This window comes from Heptranchias perlo, chromosome 3, assembly GCF_035084215.1.
Source record: "Heptranchias perlo isolate sHepPer1 chromosome 3, sHepPer1.hap1, whole genome shotgun sequence".
NCBI classification, from domain to species: domain Eukaryota; kingdom Metazoa; phylum Chordata; class Chondrichthyes; order Hexanchiformes; family Hexanchidae; genus Heptranchias; species Heptranchias perlo.
The window spans coordinates 60466568-60488322 of record NC_090327.1 but is presented as its reverse complement, the minus strand read 5'-3'; the positions used below and the strand labels follow the sequence as shown (position 1 = coordinate 60488322).

At 46.0% G+C, this 21755-nt stretch overlaps 1 protein-coding gene across 3 annotated transcripts in view; it reads right to left on the bottom strand.

Moving 5' to 3' along the window:
• spidr (scaffold protein involved in DNA repair) overlaps positions 1–21755 on the bottom strand; it is a 316427-nt gene that overhangs the window by 14009 nt on the left and 280663 nt on the right. For all 3 annotated transcript variants that reach the window (XM_067979905.1, XM_067979906.1, XM_067979908.1), the window contains 2 exons: positions 18810–18962; positions 6297–6390 (listed from right to left, as the gene is read on the bottom strand). In XM_067979905.1, coding sequence (XP_067836006.1) covers positions 6297–6390; positions 18810–18962 — 247 coding nt within the window. The remainder of the gene's footprint in view (positions 1–6296; positions 6391–18809; positions 18963–21755) is intronic.

The window sequence follows — 21755 nt, the reverse complement described above, 5'->3', positions numbered from 1 at the left end:
CCATAGTAACCAGGCACTTAGAAAATCACAATATGATTAGGCAGAGTCAACACGGTTTTATGAAAGGGAAATCGTGTTTGACAAATTTTTGAGGATGTAACTAGCAGGTAGATAAGGGGGAAACCAGTGGATGTAGTATATTTGGATTTTCAAAAGGCATTCGATAAGGTGCCACACAAGCAGTTGTTACACAAAATTGGAGGTAATATATTAGCATGGATAGAGGATTGGTTAACGGACAGAAAACAGAGAGTAGGAATAAACGGGTCATTTTCAGGTTGGCAGACTGTAACTAGTGGGGTGCTGCAAGGATCAGTGCTTGGGCCTCAGCTGTCCATAATATATATCAATGACTTAGATGAGGGGACCGAGTGTAATGTATCCAAGTTTGCTGACGATACAAAGCTAGGTGGGAAAGTAAGCTGTGAGGAGAACACAAAGAGGCTGCAAAGGGAAATAGGTTAAGTAAGTAGGCGAGAAGGTGGCAGATGGAGTATAATGTGGGGAAATGTGAAATTATTCACTTTGGTAGGAAGAATAGAAAAGCAAAATAATTTTTAAAAGGTGAGAGACTAAGAAATGTTGGTAGTCAGAGGGATTTGGGTGTCCTTGTACATGAATCACAGAAAGTTAACAGTAGGTACAGCAAGCAATTAGGAACGCAAGTGGTATGTTGGCCTTTATTGCAAGGGGGTTGGAGTATAAAAGTAAGGAGGTCTTGCTGAAATTATATAAGGCTCTGGTGAGACCACACCTGGAGTACTGTGTACAGTTTTGGTTTCCTTACCTAAGGAAGGATATATTTGCCTTAGAGGGGGTGCAACAAAAGTTCACTAGATTGATTCCTGGGAAGAGGGGGTTGTCCTATGAGGAGAAATTGAGTAGAATGTGTACAGAGGTTTTAATTACTAGGGAATTCATATAAACCCACATAAAGTTTACGTTATTAAACTGTCGTCATGAAAAAAGGTTTGATCTGAACGTGTTCTGCAATGGTGTAAATCATATTATTTGTTCATGCTGCCGCTATGACAGAAATTGTCCAAGGCTTTCTTTCCTCCTCAAACAAAAAAGCTTGTCCAACTCCTTTTCAATGAGATAGTGCTCCTTCAGTGGGATGTAGCTATTTATTTACCACTTATCTTCCAGCTGGTTTTTGTGACTTTAAACTCATGAAACAAACTGAGCCCAAGCAAAATACACCAGACAATCTCAAACAATGAACATGAAGAGACATTCAAGATCTGAGTGTTAAATTTGACAGCACAATACCTCTTCTGTGTATGAGCAGCATTTAACAAAAAAAATGCAAACATTCAAAGTAAACATGCCACTGGTGTGAAGTTGCTAGAGAAGTTACAATTTGGTGGCACTTCATTTCTGGGAATTGAAATCCCTGAACCAAACAACAACAGCTATTTAACAGTTACAACATTCCAGAAGGAAAGTTGGTAATTACGATAAATGAATGAATGATGATGTATAAAGAATGACAAATCATGGGAAGTTTGTTACAAAACTACAATGTATACAGAGGTCCAATTTTCCTCTAAAATACAGTGAAATAAATCTGCAATATCACCACAGCTCAACTCATACCATCCCGACTTGGAAATATATCGCCGTTCCTTCATCGTCGCTGGGTCAAAATCCTGGAACTCCCTTCCTAACAGCACAGTGGGAGAACCGTCACCACAAGGACTGCAGCAGTTCAAGAAGGCGGCTCACCACCACCTTCTCAAGGGCAATTAGGGATGGGCAATAAATGCCGGCCTCGCCAGCGACGCCCACATCCCATGAACGAATAAAAAAAAGGTAAAATACTTCAGTTTATATTAAAACAGGAACAAAATCGAGATCTACTGTAAGTATCTCATTCTCACACACACATAGGGCCCGATTTTAGCAGGCCTGCGGGTTCCCAGCGGGTGGTCCTTCGGGAGCGATGACGGCTAAATGAGTGCGCCCCCCGCGCGATCGCGGGATAATTGATTCCATTAAGCCATGGTTACGGGTTCTCCGCTCCCCAGCTGCGCGCCGGCGGGCTGCGCATGCGCATTAACGTTATCGCGATGGTGGAGCTCTATTTAAAGGGGCAGTCCCCCAAAGCCCCTCCTGCTGCAAGCAAGAGGCATCACAGCATGGCGCACCCCAGGGGCAAGGCTGCGCCACGGTTCTCCGACTTCGCGCTCCAGCTGCTTCTGGAAGGTGTGAGGAGGAGGAGGGACTTGCTGTTCCCGACAGACAGACGCAAGTGCCCTGGCTCCGTCACCAGGAAGGCATGGGCAAAGGTGGCGGCGGAGGTCAGCAGCAGGGCCAACACCACCAGGATATGGGAGCAGTGCCGAAAGCGATTCAATGACCTCACTAGGTCCGGCAAAGTGAGTACACTAATGCACCCTCCCACAACCCGTCTCCAACATCACGCCAAACACATCACAACCCCTTCTGCACAGCCACCACAGCGCTCCCGCAGCAATCCTCACAGCCACTAACTCACCATCCTCGCCGTGCCCGCAAGTACCCACCGTCCCTGTCCCCATTCGAACACTACCACACATCCCAATCCCCATGCAATGGGATGGGCATGTGGCACACGCATCCTCCCATCCATCTGCCCCACGCTCAACCCACCCACACCGATGCTTGAGGCGTCTCACTATGCAATCTGCACTCACTCACGCATCTGTGTTTTGCCTTGACAGGAGAAGAGATGCATGAACGCGCGAGAAAGGGCCCGCACCGGAGGGGCCCCGCCGCACGTGCTGGTACTTACGGATGCAGAGGTGGAGGCGCTCGACATCAGCGGAACGCAACATTGCCTCTCCGTGGCGGATGGCGAGTCTGGCGCTGCAGAAACGGCCGGTAAGGGAAAGCTGACACTCACCACTCATGATCACGAATGACCTTAGCATCACCTGGCATCTGCCGCACCGCAACGTTTGTGCACATGCCTGATATTGCCCTCTGTTCTCTTGCAGGGCCGTCTGCGAGCGCTGTGTGTGAGGAGGGCGATTCCTCAGAGGACATGCCGGTCTCTGAGGGTGCATCGTCACATATGAGCCAACCAACCACCAGCGCAGAGACACGCACCTCGGTGGGTCCCCCTCGCCAACTAGTTGGGGTTGCACATGGTGATTCACCGCACACGTGTGAGCATGAGCAGACCCTGGTGGCAGGGGCAGCCGCGGAGGGTCCGCGTCGGTGGGAGCACTCATCGCCAGGCTCTGCTCAGCTGGACCCAGATGCTGAACCCAGGGGGCCACCAATCAAAAGGAGCGTCGTTGAGGGGCACCAGCACATTGCCGAGGTACTAGCAGAGGTGCCACGCGCATTGTCCACGATCGCGCAGGTGATGGAGGAGTCCAACTCCTGCATGAGGGCATTGGTGGCACAGGAACAGGAGGGTATCGGCGACATAGTGTCGCGGGTAGGTGCGGGAACGTCTGCGGTGGAGGACAGGCTAGCCTCGAGCGTCACGCACAGCTCCACATTGAGTCCATGCAGGCCCTGACAACAGCTGTACGGATTCAGGGTGAGCAACATTCCGCCGCCATAAACAGGCTGACGGATACACTAGGGGTGGCCTCGCAAGGCCTCACACATGCCATCCAAACTGTCGTCCAGCAGGGTGGAAGGGGTGATGTGGGCCGAGGCCACGAGAGGGATGATTGTGAACGGGGACATGGAAGCGGGGACGCTACTCAAGGTGCCCCCACGTCCCACCCGTTGCCCCCCTCTCAACCAGTACACGCAATGGTGCCTCCTCTCCAGGTGGCCGAGTCTGCCCCTGCACAGGTGCAGGAGGAGCAGTCTGTGGAGGTGCCCTCACGGGCACCGAAACCCAGGGGGCGTCGGCCGAAAGCATCTACCCGGTCAGGGCACCAAGACGAGCAACCTGCCACTACCTCTGCTGGAGCCACAGGGGTAGCACCACGTAGGGGTTCCCGTAAACGTAACCCAAGGGCGGTATAAGCACAAAGGGAATGCACCAGGGTGTCTGTTAATTTGTAATCTTTTTGTTTATAGTCGTTCACTATGTACATATTAAACGCAATCGTTCTCACCACTCCTGCCACCTCTCGTCCATTCTTCTGCGGCTTGTGCAATAGGTCCGTTCCGTGAGGTCCATCATGACGACGAACGCCTGCTGCTGCCCATTGGGCACACTACTGTGGGTGCAGGAGTACTGGCACCACTCTTCTGCGGAGGGGGATGGTATGGCCCCTTGTATGTGCACGTGATGAGATGTGAACGCCTCAGACTGTCTGACTCTAGGAGAACCGTTGACATACGAGTGCCTCCCTGGCCTGGCGAGCATCCCGGTGAGCCGGTGTTCGGCCCATGGGTCGTTCATCATCATCTCGCGCCACCTCCTCCTCCTCCTCGTCCGCGTCCTCAATGTGGGTGGCGGGTGTGGATGGGGCCTCCTCCAGCGGCACCCCTCTCTGTTGGGCCATGTTGTGCAGGGCACAGCAGACAACTATAATTCGTCCCACTCTGAATGGCGTGTATTGGAGCGCGCCCCCAGAACGATCAAGGCACCTGAAGCGCATCTTGAGCAGCCCTATGGCCTGCTCGATTGTAGACCTGGTAGCAATGTGGCTGTCATTGTATCGACGCTGCAGCTCGGTGATGGGGTTCCTCAGAGGTGTCATGAGCCACGTGTGCAGGGAATACCCCTTGTCACCGAGGAGCCAGCCGTTGCCGGTGTTGGGTGCGTGGAATAGGGGCGGGACGGTGGACTCCCTGAGGATGAAGGCATCGTGGCAGCTACCAGGGTATCTGGCGCACACGTGTAGGAATCTCTGGCGGTGGTCACAGATGAGCTGGGCATTCATGGAGTGATACCCCTTCCTGTTGATGAACAGCCCTGGCTCATGTGGAAGTGCCCGTATTGCGATGTGGGTGCAATCGATTACACCCTGCACCCGTGGGAAGCCAGCCATAGCATGGAATCCAACCGCCCTCTCCATCTGGCTGCGCTCATCCATGGCGAAGTTGATGTAGTGCGAGGCCCTGTGGAACAACCCATCGGTGACCTGCCTTATGCACTTGTGTGCGGAGGACTGACAGACCCCGGTGATGTCCCCGGTGGCACCCTGGAAGGATCCGGAGGCAAAGAAGTTGAGGGCAGTGGTGACTTTGACGGCGACGGGTAGCAAGATGCAGCTTGGTCCATCCGGGAGCAGCTCGTCATTAAGGAGGCTGCAGATGTCGGCGACTACCTGGCGAGTGACTCCGAGCCTCCGTATGCACTGCTCCTCGGAGAGGTCCATGAAGCTGAGCCTCGGTCTGTACACCCTGTGCGGAGGGTGGTGCCTCCTGCGACGCATCTCTCTCTGCGGTTGCCCTCCATCCTGCTGTGCAGGTGGGTGTGCCACAGCACCGTGTTGGGGGGCTCCACGTCGCTGAGGCGGACGGCGTGGACTGCGAGGCTGCTGAGGCTGGTGATGCTGTTCGTCCTCCGAGGATGTCAAAGCGGCCCCCATCTGGCAGGTGTTGGTCTGAGGGGTTGTGCACGGTAGGTAGGTGCATCCTCACACTGGGGCTGTGGTTCCACGTCAGTGTATCTTCTGGCTTGGAGGGGGGTTGTGGAGGGCAGGCGTTGCCCAATGTGACGGAGTGGCCTCCTGCGTCGATGAAGGGTCTCCCCACCCCTGTGGAGTGCACCTTGGCAGCTGCAACACGTCCGTTTGGAGTGAGACTGTTTCCCCCAGAATGTGAAACAGTCTGAGTTGAAGGTAAAATCCCACACTTCCTAATAAGACAGCTGAATCAGGTCATTTAATGACCTGAACAAGCAAAGTAAATACACTCAAGTGGCATCCCGCTGGCTTTAATTGCCTGCGGGATTCCCACCAGCAGGGGCTGCGCACGCACCCCCGCACGTCAGCGCGGAACCCGGAAGTGGGCGGGATCGAGGCGCGATCCAGTCACGCACCTGGATATCGGGATTTTCGAGGCCCCCCCGCCGAGAACGCACCCGAAACCCGGTGCTAAAATCGGGCCCATAGTTTCACAGATTTACTCAATTTTTCTTTAAAGACTTCGAGAGAAAAATGCTAGATTTAAGGCTATTATTAGCTCAGTTTTATGGGGTTATATTAGTTACTTTAAATGTTTTGCTACTATTCTATATACACATATGCCATAACAAAAGAATACCATTAACTTTAATGTGCTCAAAGAAGTAATAAGGCAGAAATCTTAAACAAAAATGGTGTAAGTTTACTTTCCAAATAACCACTGCATAGCATGCATTTTCTAGCATCAGATTTTCTTCATGTACTGACCCTTCTCCCCACTTCTTTTCCAGTTTTCCATTTCCGCATCTGTTGCAAACTATCCACGAGAAGGCAGTGGTCTCATCGACGCCAACTACAGTCCCTGATAAACAAAACAAAATAAAAACTCCTGCTCATAGGTATGCCATTAAATCAAAATGAGCAGAACATCTAAACAAAACTGCACATTAAAGTTGTATTGATTAACTGAATTTAAATGTAAGCAATTTTTAAAAATGTCATCTGTACCACTTTTAAACATCTAAAGTTTACATTATTAGTTGATCCCCTATGGCACAGCTCACAGACAAAATTACAAACAATTTCTCCCACCCTAATTTTTCCCATTTGTCTTCCACTCACTTTCTCACCTTGGGCCCGATATTAGGAGGGCGGTGGGTTCTCAGTGTGGGGGTCGATTGGGCACGTGGGTAACGCGCCCAGTGAAATCGGGGTGCTCCACACGGAATCGCAGGCTAATTGGAGCCACTTACCTGTGCCCAGGGGGAAGGCTGCTCCCAGGTTTAATGATGCCTCACTCCAGGTATTATTGGAGGGGGAGGACAGAGATCTTCCCCCCGGCGGGCGGGAGGAAGCAGCCTGCCTCTGCCACCAAGGCCTGGCTCGAGGTGGCAGAGGAGGTCACCTGCACCACCAACATATCGCGCACCTGACGTTGACAGCGACAGGTAAGAAGATGGTGCTCGGGCCAGCTCGGCATTAAGGAGGCTGCAGATGTCCACGACTACATGTCGAGTGATTCTGAGCCTCCGTGTGCACTGCTGCTCAGAGAGGTCCAGGAAGCCGAGCCTCGGTCTGTAGACCCTGTGGTGAGGGTAGTGCCCTCTGCGACTCATCTCTCTCTGCCGTTGCCCTCCCTCCTGCTGTGCAGGTGGATATGTCACAGCACTGTGTTGTGGGGCTCCACATGTCAGAAGTGGACGGTGTGGCCGGCGAGGCTGGTGATGCTGTCCGTCCTCCGAGGAGGTCGTGACTGCAGCTATGGCAGCTCCCATCCGCAAGATGTACATCTGAGGGGGTCCGCAAGGTAGGTAAATGTGTCTGGACACCGGGGTAAGTGTGCGATTTGGTGAATTTGATTGTTAGGAGGAGGGTGGTGGAGGCCAAACTTTGTCCCAAGTGACAGAGTGGCCTCCTGCAATGAGTGAGGGTCTCCCCCCACCACCTGTCAAATGGACCTTTGCAGCTGCCACAGGCTGATGGCTGCAACACGTCCATTTGAACTGGGAGTGTTTCCCCCAGTACGGGAAACAATCCCAGTTGTTTGCAAAATCCCACCCCTCCTAAAATGTCATGTTAATCAGGTCTCTAAACGACCAGAAATACCTTGATGATTACTTTAAGTGGCACCCCGCTGGCTTTAATTGCCGGCGGGAGACCCACATGCGGGGGCTGCGCGCGCATGTCAGCGCATCACTGGGGAACCCAGAAGCGGGCAGGTTGGAGCCGGGCTCCAGACCCGCCCCGGGAATCCCTGATTTTCGCAGCCCCCCCCCCCCGCCACGAACGCACTCGCTCGAGGGTGCGAAAATCGAGCCCCTTGTCTCTGCATCTCACCGTTTCCCACTCTTTCTCTAAGTATCTCCTTCTCACAGTATGCCTCTCACACAAATACCTTTACAGATTTACTCAATTTTATCATTTTCTTTTAATGCTGAGCATCTTCCAGTTCTGATGAAAGGTCAATGACCTGAAATGCTAACTCTGTTTCTCTCTCCACAGATGCTGCCTGGTCTGCTGAGCGTTTCCAGCATAGAATCATGGGAATTTACAGCACAGAAGGAGGCCAATTGGCTCATCGTGACTGTGCTGGCCGAGAAAGAGCTATCATGCCTAATCCCACTTTCAAGCACTTGGTCCGTAGCCTAGTAGGTTACGGCACTTCAAGTGCATAGCCAAGTATTTTTTAAATGTGATGATGGTTTCTGCCTCTACCACCCTTTCAGGCAGTGGGTTCCAGACCCCCATCACCCTCAGGGTGAAAAAATATCTCCTCAGCTCCCCTCTAATCCTTCTACCAATTACTTTAAATCTATGCCCCCTGGTTATTGACCTCTCTGCTAAGGGAAATAGGTCCTTCCTATCCACTCTATCTAGGCCCTCCATAATTTTATACACCTCAATTAAACCTCCTCTCAGTCTCCTTTGTTCCAAACAACCCCAGCCTATCCAATTTTTCCCCATAGCTAAAATTCTCCAGTCCTGGCAAAATCCTTATACATCTCATCTGTACCCTCTCTAGTGCAATCATATCTTTCCTGGTGACCAGAACTGTACGCAGCACTCAAGTTATGGCCTAACCAGTGTTTTTTTTACAGATCCAGCATAACCTCCCTGCACTTCGATTCTATGCCTTGGCTAATTATAGAATAGAATCATAGAATGGCTACCACACGGAGGAAGGCCATTCGTCCCATCGAGTCCGTGCCAGTTCTGTGCAAGAGCAATCTAGCTAGTCCCACTCCCCTGCCCTTTCCCCGTAGCTCTGCAAATTTTTTCCCTTCAAGTACTTATCCAATTCCCTTTTGAAAGCCACAATTGAATCTGCCTCCACCACCCCCTCAGGCATTTTCTGTTTATAGTTTAGACTTCTAGCATTTGCAGTATTTTGCTTTTGTACTAGGTTGGATGTGGGTACTGGGACCACACGGAGCTAGACCATGGCTGGGGCAAGGGTCAGGGGCAGTACAAATACTGTTGCAACACTACTCTAACTGGAAGTCCATTCCATGTACTGATCACAATCTGTGCTAAGAACTTTCGAATATCAGTCCTAAATGTGCCTTTTACTTGTTTGAACCAATGTCTGCTTGTACTACTCGTACAATTTACTTTAAAGTAATTTTCTATATTTATTTTTTCCATATTGTTAACTGATATGGAAATACATGGCTTCAGTAAGGGATAAGCAGTTAGCAGGACGAATAGTGTCAATAATAAACATTTACTTCAGTTCCTAAAACCATCCCGTTCATTAAATACCTGTGATCAGCTGAAGACAGAATGTCCATCTCTAACAGAATCTGTAAGACACCCTCTACCTTGGTCGGGGTGTAGATAAATTGCCACTGACAATGAGTTCACCATTGTGAAATAGCTTAAACAGCTTTGCTTTACTTTGTTTATAGAAAGGGTGTCAGATTTGTGTGCTAATTCAAATAAATCCAACATCTGTCACATAAACCAGCTCTGAATGTGGAATTCAATCTCTGGTGTGAAAGATCTGGACCAACTTAGAGCTCTGAGCAGAAAAGGGGCTTGTAGATTATATATCTAAATCCTACAACACCTAAAACAACGGTTACTACTTCTCCAAACACTCTGCCTTCCTACACAATAGTGTTCTCCCTATCATACTTGGAGATGAAGAAGAGTCTTGGCAAAGAAATGCACAGCTTTATCTCCTTCTATTTTGACCTTTCGTTCGGCTTTAAGATTTCTTATGGTTGCCCCGTTGCATTGGCCAAAGTAGGCATTGTATGGAGAAAGTTACTTAAGTACAATGATCATAGAAAGGACTTTGAAAATACTTTGAATATTTATTTTAAGAAAGAATTCCTAACGTGATTAGAAAGCAGAAAATACATATCTAAATGTTGATGCAAACAGAAAATGTTTTTTGGTATTTTATAAGGTTCAGAGGTTGTAAATGTGGATTGTACGGTTGGATTAATAATAGAGATTTCCATTGCAGGTTGAGTAAAAATTTCACAGAGCATTATCTTTTTGGATATTTGCCTGTGGTTATTGAGTTATTGGGACTATTTCCACTAACGCAGAGAAGGCCAAGAGAAGATTTAATAGAGGTTTTTAAAATTATGAAGGGTTTGGATAGGGTGAATAGAGAAAGAATGTTTCCATTGACGGGGGAGTCAGTGGCAAGAGCTATTCAATTTAAAATTGTCAGTAAGGGGAAAGTTTAGGAGAATCTTTTTTATGCAGTATGGAGTTATTTGAACAGGGAGTGCAGCAGGTAATTGGGAAGGCAAATGGAGTATTGGCCTTTATTTCAAGGGGGATGGAGTATAAAAGCAGGGAAGTCTTGCTACAACTGAACATGGTGCTGGTGAGACCACATCTAGAGTACTGCATACAGTTTTGGTCCCCTTATTTAAGGAAGGATATACTTGCATTGGAGGCAGTTCAGAGAAGGTTCATTAGGTTGATCCTGGGTATAGAAGGATTTTCTTATGAGGAAAGATTGAGCAGGTTGGGCCTGTACTCACTGGAGTTTAGAAGAATGAGAGGAGATCTTATTGAAACATGTAAGATTCTGAGGGGGCTTAACAGGCTAAATGCTGAGAAGATGTTTCCCCTCATAGGGGAATCTAGAACGAGGGGGCAGAGCCTCAGAATAAGGGGTCGCCCATTTAAGACGGAGATGAGAAGAAATTTCTTCTCTCAGAGGGTTTGGAATTCTTTGCCCCAAAGAGCAGTGGAGGCTGAGTCATTGAATATATTCAAGGCTAAGTTAGAAAATTTTTGATCAGCAAGGGAGTCAAAGGATATGGAGAACAGCGGGAAAGTGGAGTTGAGGCCAGAATCAGATCAGCCATGATCTCACTGAATGGCGGAGCAGGCTTTAAGGACCAAATGGCCTACTCCTGCTCCTATCTCTTATGTTCTTATATTCTTCAGGTGAGGGCCCAAATCTTCTGACCTCAAGTCAGTAACATCTGTTTGCTCATGTTCCACTCCCTGCTACACCTGCAATGAAGACAAAAAAGAAAGGGGCAAAAAACCTGAGGAGCGGTTCTTTAAGGGAAAAGCTGGGAATGGGGGAGAGGGAAGGAGGGAGGAGGAAGGAGACTGCCAATATAAACTGAGAGGGGGTGGGGAAGTAGAGTGCCAGCATGCTATCATTGACTAAAGTTGGGCAAACAAGAAGTGCCAGCATGAAATCTGGAGGTGGGAAGGAAGGAACAGCACCAGCCCAGAGAAGGGAGAATGGAAATAAAGTACCAGTGTAACAATTTTAGATAGTAAGAAGAGTGTTGGATAGTATTGGCAACAGAAAGGAAGAAGAGTACTCCTATGAATTGGGGGGGTTGGGGAAGAAGAATGTCTTGGATATGGAGGAGGTAGAATGCCTTTATGAACTGGGGTGGTGGGGAATTGGATGAGGGAGAGTGACTGTTGAAAACATTTACTTTATGCTCCTGTACCATCATTTATTTAACTGTTATGTTTTCTTCCTCCTGAACGTAAAGTGCACTGAGACATCTTCCTGCACTTCTCATGTCATACATAACGCTACTGGCTTTCAGTTTTCACAGAAAAATAAACTGAATTGTGGAAAACATTAATAAAAATTTTGAAATCCAATGTAATAAAAAGGAATTTAACTTACTCAGTTGTTTTGAAGCAGTGGCGTTGGTCATAGAGCTTTATTCAGGTCCGTTTTTCTTTTAAGTTGTCAGCCTCTTTGAAACTTACCCGCAAGTTTTGTAGGTAGGCATGTATGAAACAGTCACACTCTCCTCCCCCTCCTCGCAGCAAGGTTGCTTTTCTATTTTTTTTTATGCGTCATCTCTCCCCCCCCCACCCCCACTTCTGTCCTCTCCACCACCCCTCTCGCTTCGCTTCGCTCCTCTCCACCACCCCCCGCCTCCACTTAATACCTTGTTACTGGCTGGCACTGAACCACAGCAATCATTGTTTCTGCAGGAGGAAAATTATATAAATAATTAGAATTGATGAATAACACACAGTCCAATCTTTGGAAAAGTTATTTTCAGGAGTTCAGTGCCAGCTTGTGGAGCAACTCAGTTGTTGGTTACTTTTGTTTTCAAACTTTTAAAAACAGTTTTATGGGGCTTCAGGATTAGTTTCACCCAGTGGATTGTTCCATCTGTCTTTTTCCACAAATCAGATTGGTCCATATCACAGATTTCATGAAAATGATGATGGGGCAGGGAAGGCAATCTTTTTGATAATATGGATGGATAGATCAGTATTCTAAAGCTGTCAACATTAGGAAAATGCTGGGAATAATTAGCAAGTGACACAAAGTGCAAATCCTTATACAGTGGAATTCACTTAAGAATCACGAGTTAAAATGATTAGTTGGCTTTATGTATCAACCTTAATTTTCAACACCGTTTCCCATTTTTGCGAGTATGTTTGCACTTATTTATAATAATCAATGGACATTCAGTTGCAAGGATCAATTTTGAAGTGTTTGCCTTTGATGTTTCATGCCCAGAAAGGACTTTTCCAGCTCATGGGATGCCTATTAAAGGCAATTTGAACTGGATTGACCTGCCTTGGATATAAAAACAGCCTCAGTTTTATTCTTCTTCTCTTTCAGCACCAGTTTTTCGTGATTTGAAATGCCTGGGGGAATTCATTCCATGTAACGCTTGCAGTGCAATGGGGGGAGATTTGGCAGGGCATTGAGGTAATGGTCAAAACTCTCCAAAGAGATCTGACACTTTAACTCTACAATCCATGATGTCTAACCTGATGACGAACAAGGATAAAATCATGAACGACTGGCTGACAAATCCATATCACCAACACAGACACGATAATAAAGTCCCTGATGCTGAGAACACGTTCCGACATGGGACACAGTAAATCCTATCACACAGTGTGCTTTTGAATGGCTCAGCCTACAGAAAGCGAATAATCCCATAACAGCAATGGGAAAGCTGAACTTCAATTCAGCAGAAGCCTGACTTGGTTTCTGGAAAGCAAGGAGTAACTGTTCAAAAGGATTCATGGTGAGAAAGTTGATTTTGTGCAAAAGAATCTGGTATGTTATTAAGAGAGGTTTTAATCAGACCTTCTATTGAGTTTGGTAGAACATATTTATAATTGTGAAGAAATGCTCTTTTAGGGAGCTATGCTTTGGAAAGCAGTACTGAGGGAGTGCTGCACTGTTGAAGGTGCCATCTTTCAGATAAGATGTCAAACATAACCCCATTTGCCTGCTCAGGTGGATGTAAGATATCCCATGGCACTACTTGAAGAGGAGAGTGGAGTTTTCCCGTGTTCTGGCCAATATTTATCCCTCAATCAACACCACCAACAACAAATCATCTGGTCATTTATCTCATTGCTGTCTGTACAGCCATGCTCTGCACAAATTGACTGCTACAATCACCTACATAATAGTAAGTACACTTCAAAATTCTATAGATTCTGGAATGGTTCCTGCAGATTGGAGGGTAGCAAATGTAACCCCACTATTTAAGAAGGGAGGGAGAGGGAAAACAGGGAACTACAGACCTGTTAGCCTGGCATCAGTAGTAGGGAAAATGCTAGAATCTATTATAAAGGATGTGATAACAAGACACTTAGAAAATAATAATAGGATTTGGCAGAGTCAACATGCATTTATGAAAGGGAAATCATGTTTAACAAACCTATTGGAGTTCTTTGAGGATGAAACTAATAGAATAGATAAGGGGGAACCAGTGGATGTGGAGTATTTGGACTTTCAGAAGGCTTTCGATAAGGTCCCACACAGGAGGTTGGTGAACAAAGTTAGAGCACATGGGATTGGGGGTAATATAATGGCATGGATTGAGAAAACAGAGAGTAGGAATAAACGGGTCTTTTTCAGGTTGGCAGACTGTGACTAGTGGGGTACCACAGGGATCGGTGCTTGGGCCCCAGCTATTCACAATCTATATCAATGATTTGGATGAGGGGACCAAATATAATATTTCCAAGTGTGCAGATGACACAAAACTAGGTGGGAATGTGAGTTGTCAGGAGGATACAAAGTGGCTTCAAGGGGATATAGACAGTCTAAGTGAGTGGGCAAGAACATGGCAGATGGAGTATAATGTGGAAAAATGTGAAGTTGTCCTCTTTGGTAGGAAAAACAGAAACGCAGAGTATTTTTTAAATGGTGAGAGATTGGGAAATGTTGATGGTCAAAGGGACCTGGATGTCCTTGTATATGAGTCACTCAAAGCTTACATGCAGGTGCAGCAAACAATTAGGAAGGCAAATGGTATGTTGGCCTTTATTACAAGAGGATTTGAGTACAGGAGTAAGGATGTCTTACTGCAATTATATAGGGTCTTGGTGAGACCGCACCTGGAGTATTGTGTACAATTTTGGTCTCCTTACCTAAGAAAGGATATACTTGCCATAGAGGGAGTGCAACGAAGGTTCACCAGACCGATTCCTGGGATGGCGGGATTGTTGTATGAGGAGAGATTGAGTGGACTAGGCCTGTATTCTCTAGAGTTTAGAAGAATGAGAGGTGATCTCATTGAAACATACAAAATTCTGACAGGGCTCGACAGGGTAGATGCAGGGAAGATGTTTCCCCTGGCTGGGGAGTCTAGAACCCGGGGTCATAGTCTCAGAATAAGGTGTAGGCCATTTAGGACGGAGATGAGGAGAAATTTATTCACTCACAAGGTGGTGAATTTTTGGAATTCTCTATCCAAGAGGGCTGTGGAGGCTCAGTCATTGAGTACATTCAAAACAGAGATTGATAGATTTCTAGATATTAAAGGCATCAAGGGATATGGGGATAGTGCAGGAAAATGGCATTAAGGTAGAAGATTAGCCATGATCTTGTTGAATGGCGAAGCAGGCTCAAGGCCGGATGGCCTACTCCTGCTCCTATTTCTTATGTTCTTATGTTCGAAAGTAATCCACTGGCTGTGAAGCGCTTTGGAACATCCTAAGGACATGAAAGGCGCAATATAATTGCAAGTTCTTTCTTTCTATCAGAAATGGTAGACTAACATTCAATGACATTACATAGCATGTACAACACAGAAACAGGTCCATTCGGCCCAACAGGTTCATGCCGGTGTTTATGCTCCACTTGAGCCTCCTCCCTCCATACTTCAGAAGATACCACCCACCAGGTACTTGGTTCATACTCCTGTGACTCGGCCAACGTTGTCTACCTCATACGTTGCAGGAAAGGATGCCCCGGAGCATGGTACATTGGCGAAACCATGCAGACACTGCGACAACGGATGAACGGACACCGCGCAACAATCGCCAGACAGGGGGGTTCCCTCCCAGTCGGGGAACACTTTAGCAGTCAAGGACATTCAGCCACCGATCTTTGGGTAAGCGTTCTCCAAGGCGGCCTTCGAGACACACGACAACGCAAAATCGTCAAGCAGAAATTGATAGCCAAGTTCTGCACCCATGAGGATGGCCTCAACCGGGATCTTGGGTTCATGTCACGCTACACGTAACCCCAACAGCAGGGGAAAAAAAGTGATCTGTTTTTAATACAACTGGAAATTCTCTCTCTCTGCCTTTCGGGTCTCTTTCTCTCTGTCTGTATAATTTGACACAATGTGTATTCAGTATACTGGGACCTACTGTTTTCCGTGGCTAACCTGTCTGAACACCAACGACACCTTTGATTGGTGTGATGGTGTCCCAGCCTAATATAAGATATGCGATTTGAGAACCTCTCATTCACTCACTCATCTGACGAAGGAGATAACCTCCGAAAGCTTGTGATTTTAAAATAAAATTGTTGGACTATAACCTGGTGTTGTAAGATTCCTTACATTTGTCCACCCCAGTCCATCACCGGCATCTCCACATCCTCCCTACTTCATCTAACCCTATTAGCATATTTTTCTATCCCTTTCTCCCTCGTGTGTTTATCCAGCTTCCCCTTAAATGCATCTATGTTAGTCGCCTCAACTACTCCTTGTGGTAGCGAGTTCCACATTCTAACCAATCTCTGGGTAAAGAAATTTCTCCTGAATTCCCCATTGGATTTATTAGTGACTATCTTATATTTATGGCACCTAGTTCTGGTCTCCCCTACAAGTGGAAATATCTTCTCTACCTCTACCCTATCAAACCCTTTCATAATCTTAAAGACCGCTATCAGGTCATCCCTCAGTAGTCTTTTTCCTAGAGAAAAGAGCCCCAGCCTGCTCAATCTTTCAGGATTGGTATAACCTCTCAGTTCTGGCATCATCCTCGTAAATCTTTTTTGCACCTTCTCCAGTGCCTCTATATCCTTTTTATAATATGGAGACCAGAACTGTTCACAGTACTCCAAGTGTGGTCTAACCAAGGTTCCATATAAGTTTAACATAACTTCTAACTTCTCTGCTTTTCTATTCTATCCCTCTAGAAATGAACCCCAGTGCTTGATTTGCTTTTTTAAAAAAATGTCCTTATTAACCTGCATCGTTACTTTTGATGATTTGTATATCTGTACCCCCAGATCCCTCTGCTCCTTTACCCCATTTAGACTCTTATTTTCCAAGAAGTATGTGGCCCCCTTATTATTCCTACTAAAATGTACCACCTCACACTTATCTATATTGAAATTCACTTGCCAATTACACACCCAATCTGCAAGTTTATTAACATCTTCTTGTATTTTGTCACAATTCTCCTCACTAATAACTATATCCCCAATTTGGTGTCGTCCGCAAATATGGAAATTGTACTTCCGATTCCCGAGTCCAAATCTTTTATATAAATGGTGAACAATAGTGGTCCCAACACCGATCCTTGTGGAACATCACTTCCCATCTTTTACCAGTCTGAGTAACTACCTAAAACCCCATCTCTCAATTTTGTGTTTTGTAGCCAGCTTGCTATCCATTCTGCTATTTGTCCCCTGACTCCATATGCTCTAACCTTAGTCATGAGTCTACTATGCGGTCCTTTATCGACGACATTTCTGTTGCAGGAAGAAAACAAAGAACGAGAGCCACAGTGCCAATCTGTTGCAACAAGGCTAGGACAGATAAGTGCCACCCTGTAATCATTGACAAATCTGCAAACCCTTGCTGTTTTTTCAGAGTTTGCAAACCAGTAGTTGAATTCAGAAGAAAGAGGAATGCCTGGGTGACTTAAGTGGAGTTTTCAGACCAGTTATGAAAACAGACTATGGAACTTGATCACCATGTGTACCAAAATTGCTTGTTATGGACAATATTGCAGGTCATAACAGAGCTGAACCTTTTCAACATAAATGTGGTGTTCTTATTTGCAAACACAACATGCTTTGTTTCAGCCAGTGGACCCGGGGACCATACAAGCATTCAAGAACATTACTTTCACATACTTTGCAGCAAAATGACTGAAAGCATTCTGACTGCACAAGATGTTGCTAGGCATGTCAACCTACTGGATGCAGTACAGTATATATGACTGTTACTGCTTGGGAAGCAGTCGTGCACTCACGCATTACAACTGCTTTTGTAAATGTGGGTTTACAATTATGACCAAGCACTTAATGAAAATTGTGGATGATTACATTCCACCACCTTCTGGAATGAGACTTATTGAATTTAATATTCTGGTGAACCTGGGACATGCTGCGATTTATGGAGAGTTCATGGACTCAGACATATAAAGTGAAGTAAAATCGAAGCAATAAAAGCAATGGGGAGACTGAGGGAAGCAAAGAGGAAATACTTGTTATACCAACACAGCCAGAAATGGCAAAATGCATATTAATTCTATGTTGCAACTTGGCAATGGGGAACGGCAGGTTCATGATGCTGACTGGTGTGCATGTTATCACTTAGACAGCCCAGCTCTTTGTTCTCTGGAATCAACTAAACAAAAGAGAAACTTGCAGCTTTTTTTTTCCACTGATACTTTTGAAATGTATGTTATTTGCTATTTTTAGCACTGTAATGTTTTTCTGTAAATAAATGCCATAAAATTGGTTACTGGCTCATCAGCACAATGCTCTGGGGCACAGAAGCACACGCAATGATCAACCAGATATAATCATTCAGTGGATGGATGGCCAACTCAGTTGTTAGAACCAAAATACATTGTAAACATATGGAACAGTAAATTTTTTTTTAAGAAGAGTGACACTTCAAATTCGGTCACATAAACCAAAAGAAGTGATTCTGAGCTATCACCAACACAGAAGTGCTAGAGTGAGATTCATCAGCAACAGTGACATGGATAGAAAACCCACTAAAACATACAGGGGTAGAAATTAGTTTGCGCTGGAAATGATCCCTGTGCCTGAATGTGTAGACCCAAAGCCCACCTGATGAGGTTTTGGGCCTCATTTAAATTACAATGGCGAGCTGCAGACACCTACTAGGTGTCCCCACACAGCTCACCGGCAAAGAGGCCTGTAATATCAGGCCATTGTGCCGCCAGCAGCGGTCCTCAGGTAAATCTTTAAAGGGGAAGGGAAGGAAGCTGGAAGGGGGGGTGGCAGCGGCAATTTCGGAGGCGGGATGTGGATGCGGCAATCGGGATGGGGGGGGGGGGGGGGGTGGGAGGTGTAGCAACAGCCTGTGGATTGAATCTGAAGCTGGGAGGAGCACTCCTGCACCTCCCAGCTCCACATTTAGATAAATATATTTGAAAAACTCACCATTTATACTTCACACAGGTACAGCACCTTGGAACTCACCGTCACCCACAATAGAAGATTTCTTAATTCAAAGTATTCTGGAAATAATCTGAATTTGTAACATTCCTTTTTATTCCGCGGCACAAATGTTGCTACACCCGTAAAAGGATAAATGACCAAATGAAGAGGTAGAAACAGAGTCTCACCTTGCACTGCACACAGGGAATTTAATTTGGTCATAGCACTGAGTTCATCAAGTGTAACTTTTCCAGTCAATGGATAAATTTCCTGATGTTCGTCACTTTGAAACACCGATTTCTGGAGTGAAAGTACGGTACCTTCAGCACACACAATAGAGTCTGCAGAATAAGAGAAAATGGCTCTCAGTATAACAAGATATTACATGCAAATACACCAAGCATTTCGTAGAATATAATTGAGAGATAAGTTTATCAAATAAAATATGCTTCTTTCCCCTTTTAAGAAACTGTGACAAAACAAGTCTACAGATGCACAGCTGCTAAATTGAAACTTGGAAAATAACATCTTTTGAACCAAAAAAGGAAGCCTGCTAAAGACACTTCAGCATTTCTCTTGCTACTCATCATTGAAAAAAAATTTAAACTGGAAAAAATTAGAATGAATATCTATAATAGATACCAACTGTGTAACATAAATTAGGGAACTAGGGGTTATGGCGAGCGGGCAGGAAATTGGACATGATTTTAGATTTGAGGTTAGGACCAGATCAGCCATGATCTTATTGAATGGTGGAGCAGGCTCGAGGGGCCGATTGGCCTACTCCTGCTCCTATTTCTTATGTTCTTATGTTCTTATAAAAAAGGAATTAAATTATTGAAGTTGCATAAGACACAGTTCGTAGAACTAGTAGAATTTCCAGCAAAAATTAAAAGAAGCAGAATTGTACTAATCAGGAATTTATTTTTAATTATTGCTCCTGTTTGGTAAACAGAGGCAAATCATGTTTAAATAACTTGATTGAGTTTTTTGATGAGATAACAGAGAGGGTTGATGAGGGCAATGTGGTTGATGTTGGACTTTCAAAAAGCGCTTGATAAAGTGCCACATAATAGGCTTGTCAGCAAAATTGAAGCCCATGGAATAAAAGGGGCAGTGGCAGCATGGATACAAAATTGGCTAAGTGACAAGAAACAGAGAGTAGTGGTGAACAGTTGTTTTTCAGACTGGAGGAAGATATACAATGGTGTTCCCCAAGGGTCGGTACTAGGACCACTGCTTTTTTTTTGATATATATTAATGACTTGGACTTGAGTGCATAGGGCACAATTTCAAAATTTGTAGAAGACACAAAACTTGGAAGTACAGTAAACAGTGAGGAGGATAGTGATAGGCTTCAAGAGGACATAGACAGGCTGGTGGAATGGGCAGACGAAATTTAATGCCAAGTTGTACTAAGTGATACCTTTTGGCAGGAAGAACGAGGAGAGGCAATATAAACTAAATAGTACAATTCTAAAGGGGGTGCAGAAACAGAGAAACCTGGGGGTATGTGCACAAATCTTTGAAGGTGGCAGGACAGGTTGAGAAGGCGGTTGAAAAAAGCATATGGGATCCTAGGCTTTATAAATAGATGTGGAGATGCCGGTGATGGACTGGGGTTGACAATTGTAAACAATTTTACAACACCAAGTTATAGTCCAACAAATTTATTTTAAATTCCACAAGCTTTCGGAGGCTTCCTCCTTCGTCAGGTGAACGGTATGGAAATGACATTTTCGAATCCTTCGCATTTGAAAATCACAGAACAATGCCTGGTGATTACTGCCCGTTGCCAAGGCGATCACAGTGAGCAGACAGAAAGGTGTCACCTAAAAAGGCCACCGAATATACAAACCCCCAAAAAAAGAGAGAGAGAAGGAAAACAGTCAATGACCCGTTATATTAAAAACAGATAACATTTGTTCGCTGGTGGGGTTACGTGTAGTGTGACATGAACCCAAGATCCCGGTTGAGGCCGTCCTCATGGATGCGGAACTTGGCTATCAATTTCTGCTCGACGATTTTGCGTTGTCGTGTGTCTCGAAGGCCACCTTGGAGTATGCTTACCCGAAGGTCGGTGGCTGAATGTCCATGACTGCTGAAGTGTTCCCCGACAGGGAGAGAACCCTCCTGTTTGGCGATTGTTGCGCGGTGTCCGTTCATCCGTTGTCGCAGCGTCTGCATGGTCTCGCCAATGTACCATGCTCTGGGGCATCCTTTCCTGCAGCGTATGAGGTAGACAACGTTGGTCGAGTCACAGGAGTATGAACCGTGCACCTGGTGGGTGGTGTCCTCTCGTGTGATGGTGGTATCTGTGTCGATGATCTGGCATGTCTTGCAGAGGTTACCGTCGCAGGGTTGTGTGATGTCGTGGACGCTGTTCTCCTGTCCACGACATCACACAACCCTGCGACGGTAACCTCTGCAAGACATGCCAGATCATCGACACAGATACCACCATCACACGAGAGGACACCACCCACCAGGTGCACGGTTCATACTCCTGTGACTCGGCCAACGACCATGCAGACGCTGCGACAACGGATGAACGGACACCGTGCAACAATCGCCAAACAGGAGGGTTCTCTCCCTGTCGGGGAACACTTCAGCAGTCATGGACATTCAGCCACCGACCTTCGGGTAAGCATACTCCAAGGCGGCCTTCGAGACACACGACAACGCAAAATCGTCGAGCAGAAATTGATAGCCAAGTTCCGCACCCGTGAGGACGGCCTCAACCGGGATCTTGGGTTCATGTCACACTACACGTAACCCCACCAGCGAACAAATGTCATCTGTTTTTAATATAACGGGTCATTGACTGTCTTCCTTCTCTCTCTCTCTCTCTCTCTCTTTTTTTGGGGGTTTGTATATTCGGTGGCCTTTTTAGGTGACACCTTTCTGTCTGCTCACTGTGATTGCCTTGGCAACGGGCAGTAATCACCAGGCATTGTTCTGTGATTTTCAAATGCGAAGGATTCGAAAATGTCATTTCCATACCGTTCACCTGACGAAGGAGGAAGCCTCCGAAAGCTTGTGGAATTTAAAATAAATTTGTTGGACTATAATTTGGTGTTGTAAAATTGTTTACAATTTATAAATAGAGGCACAGAGTACAAAAGCAAGGAAGT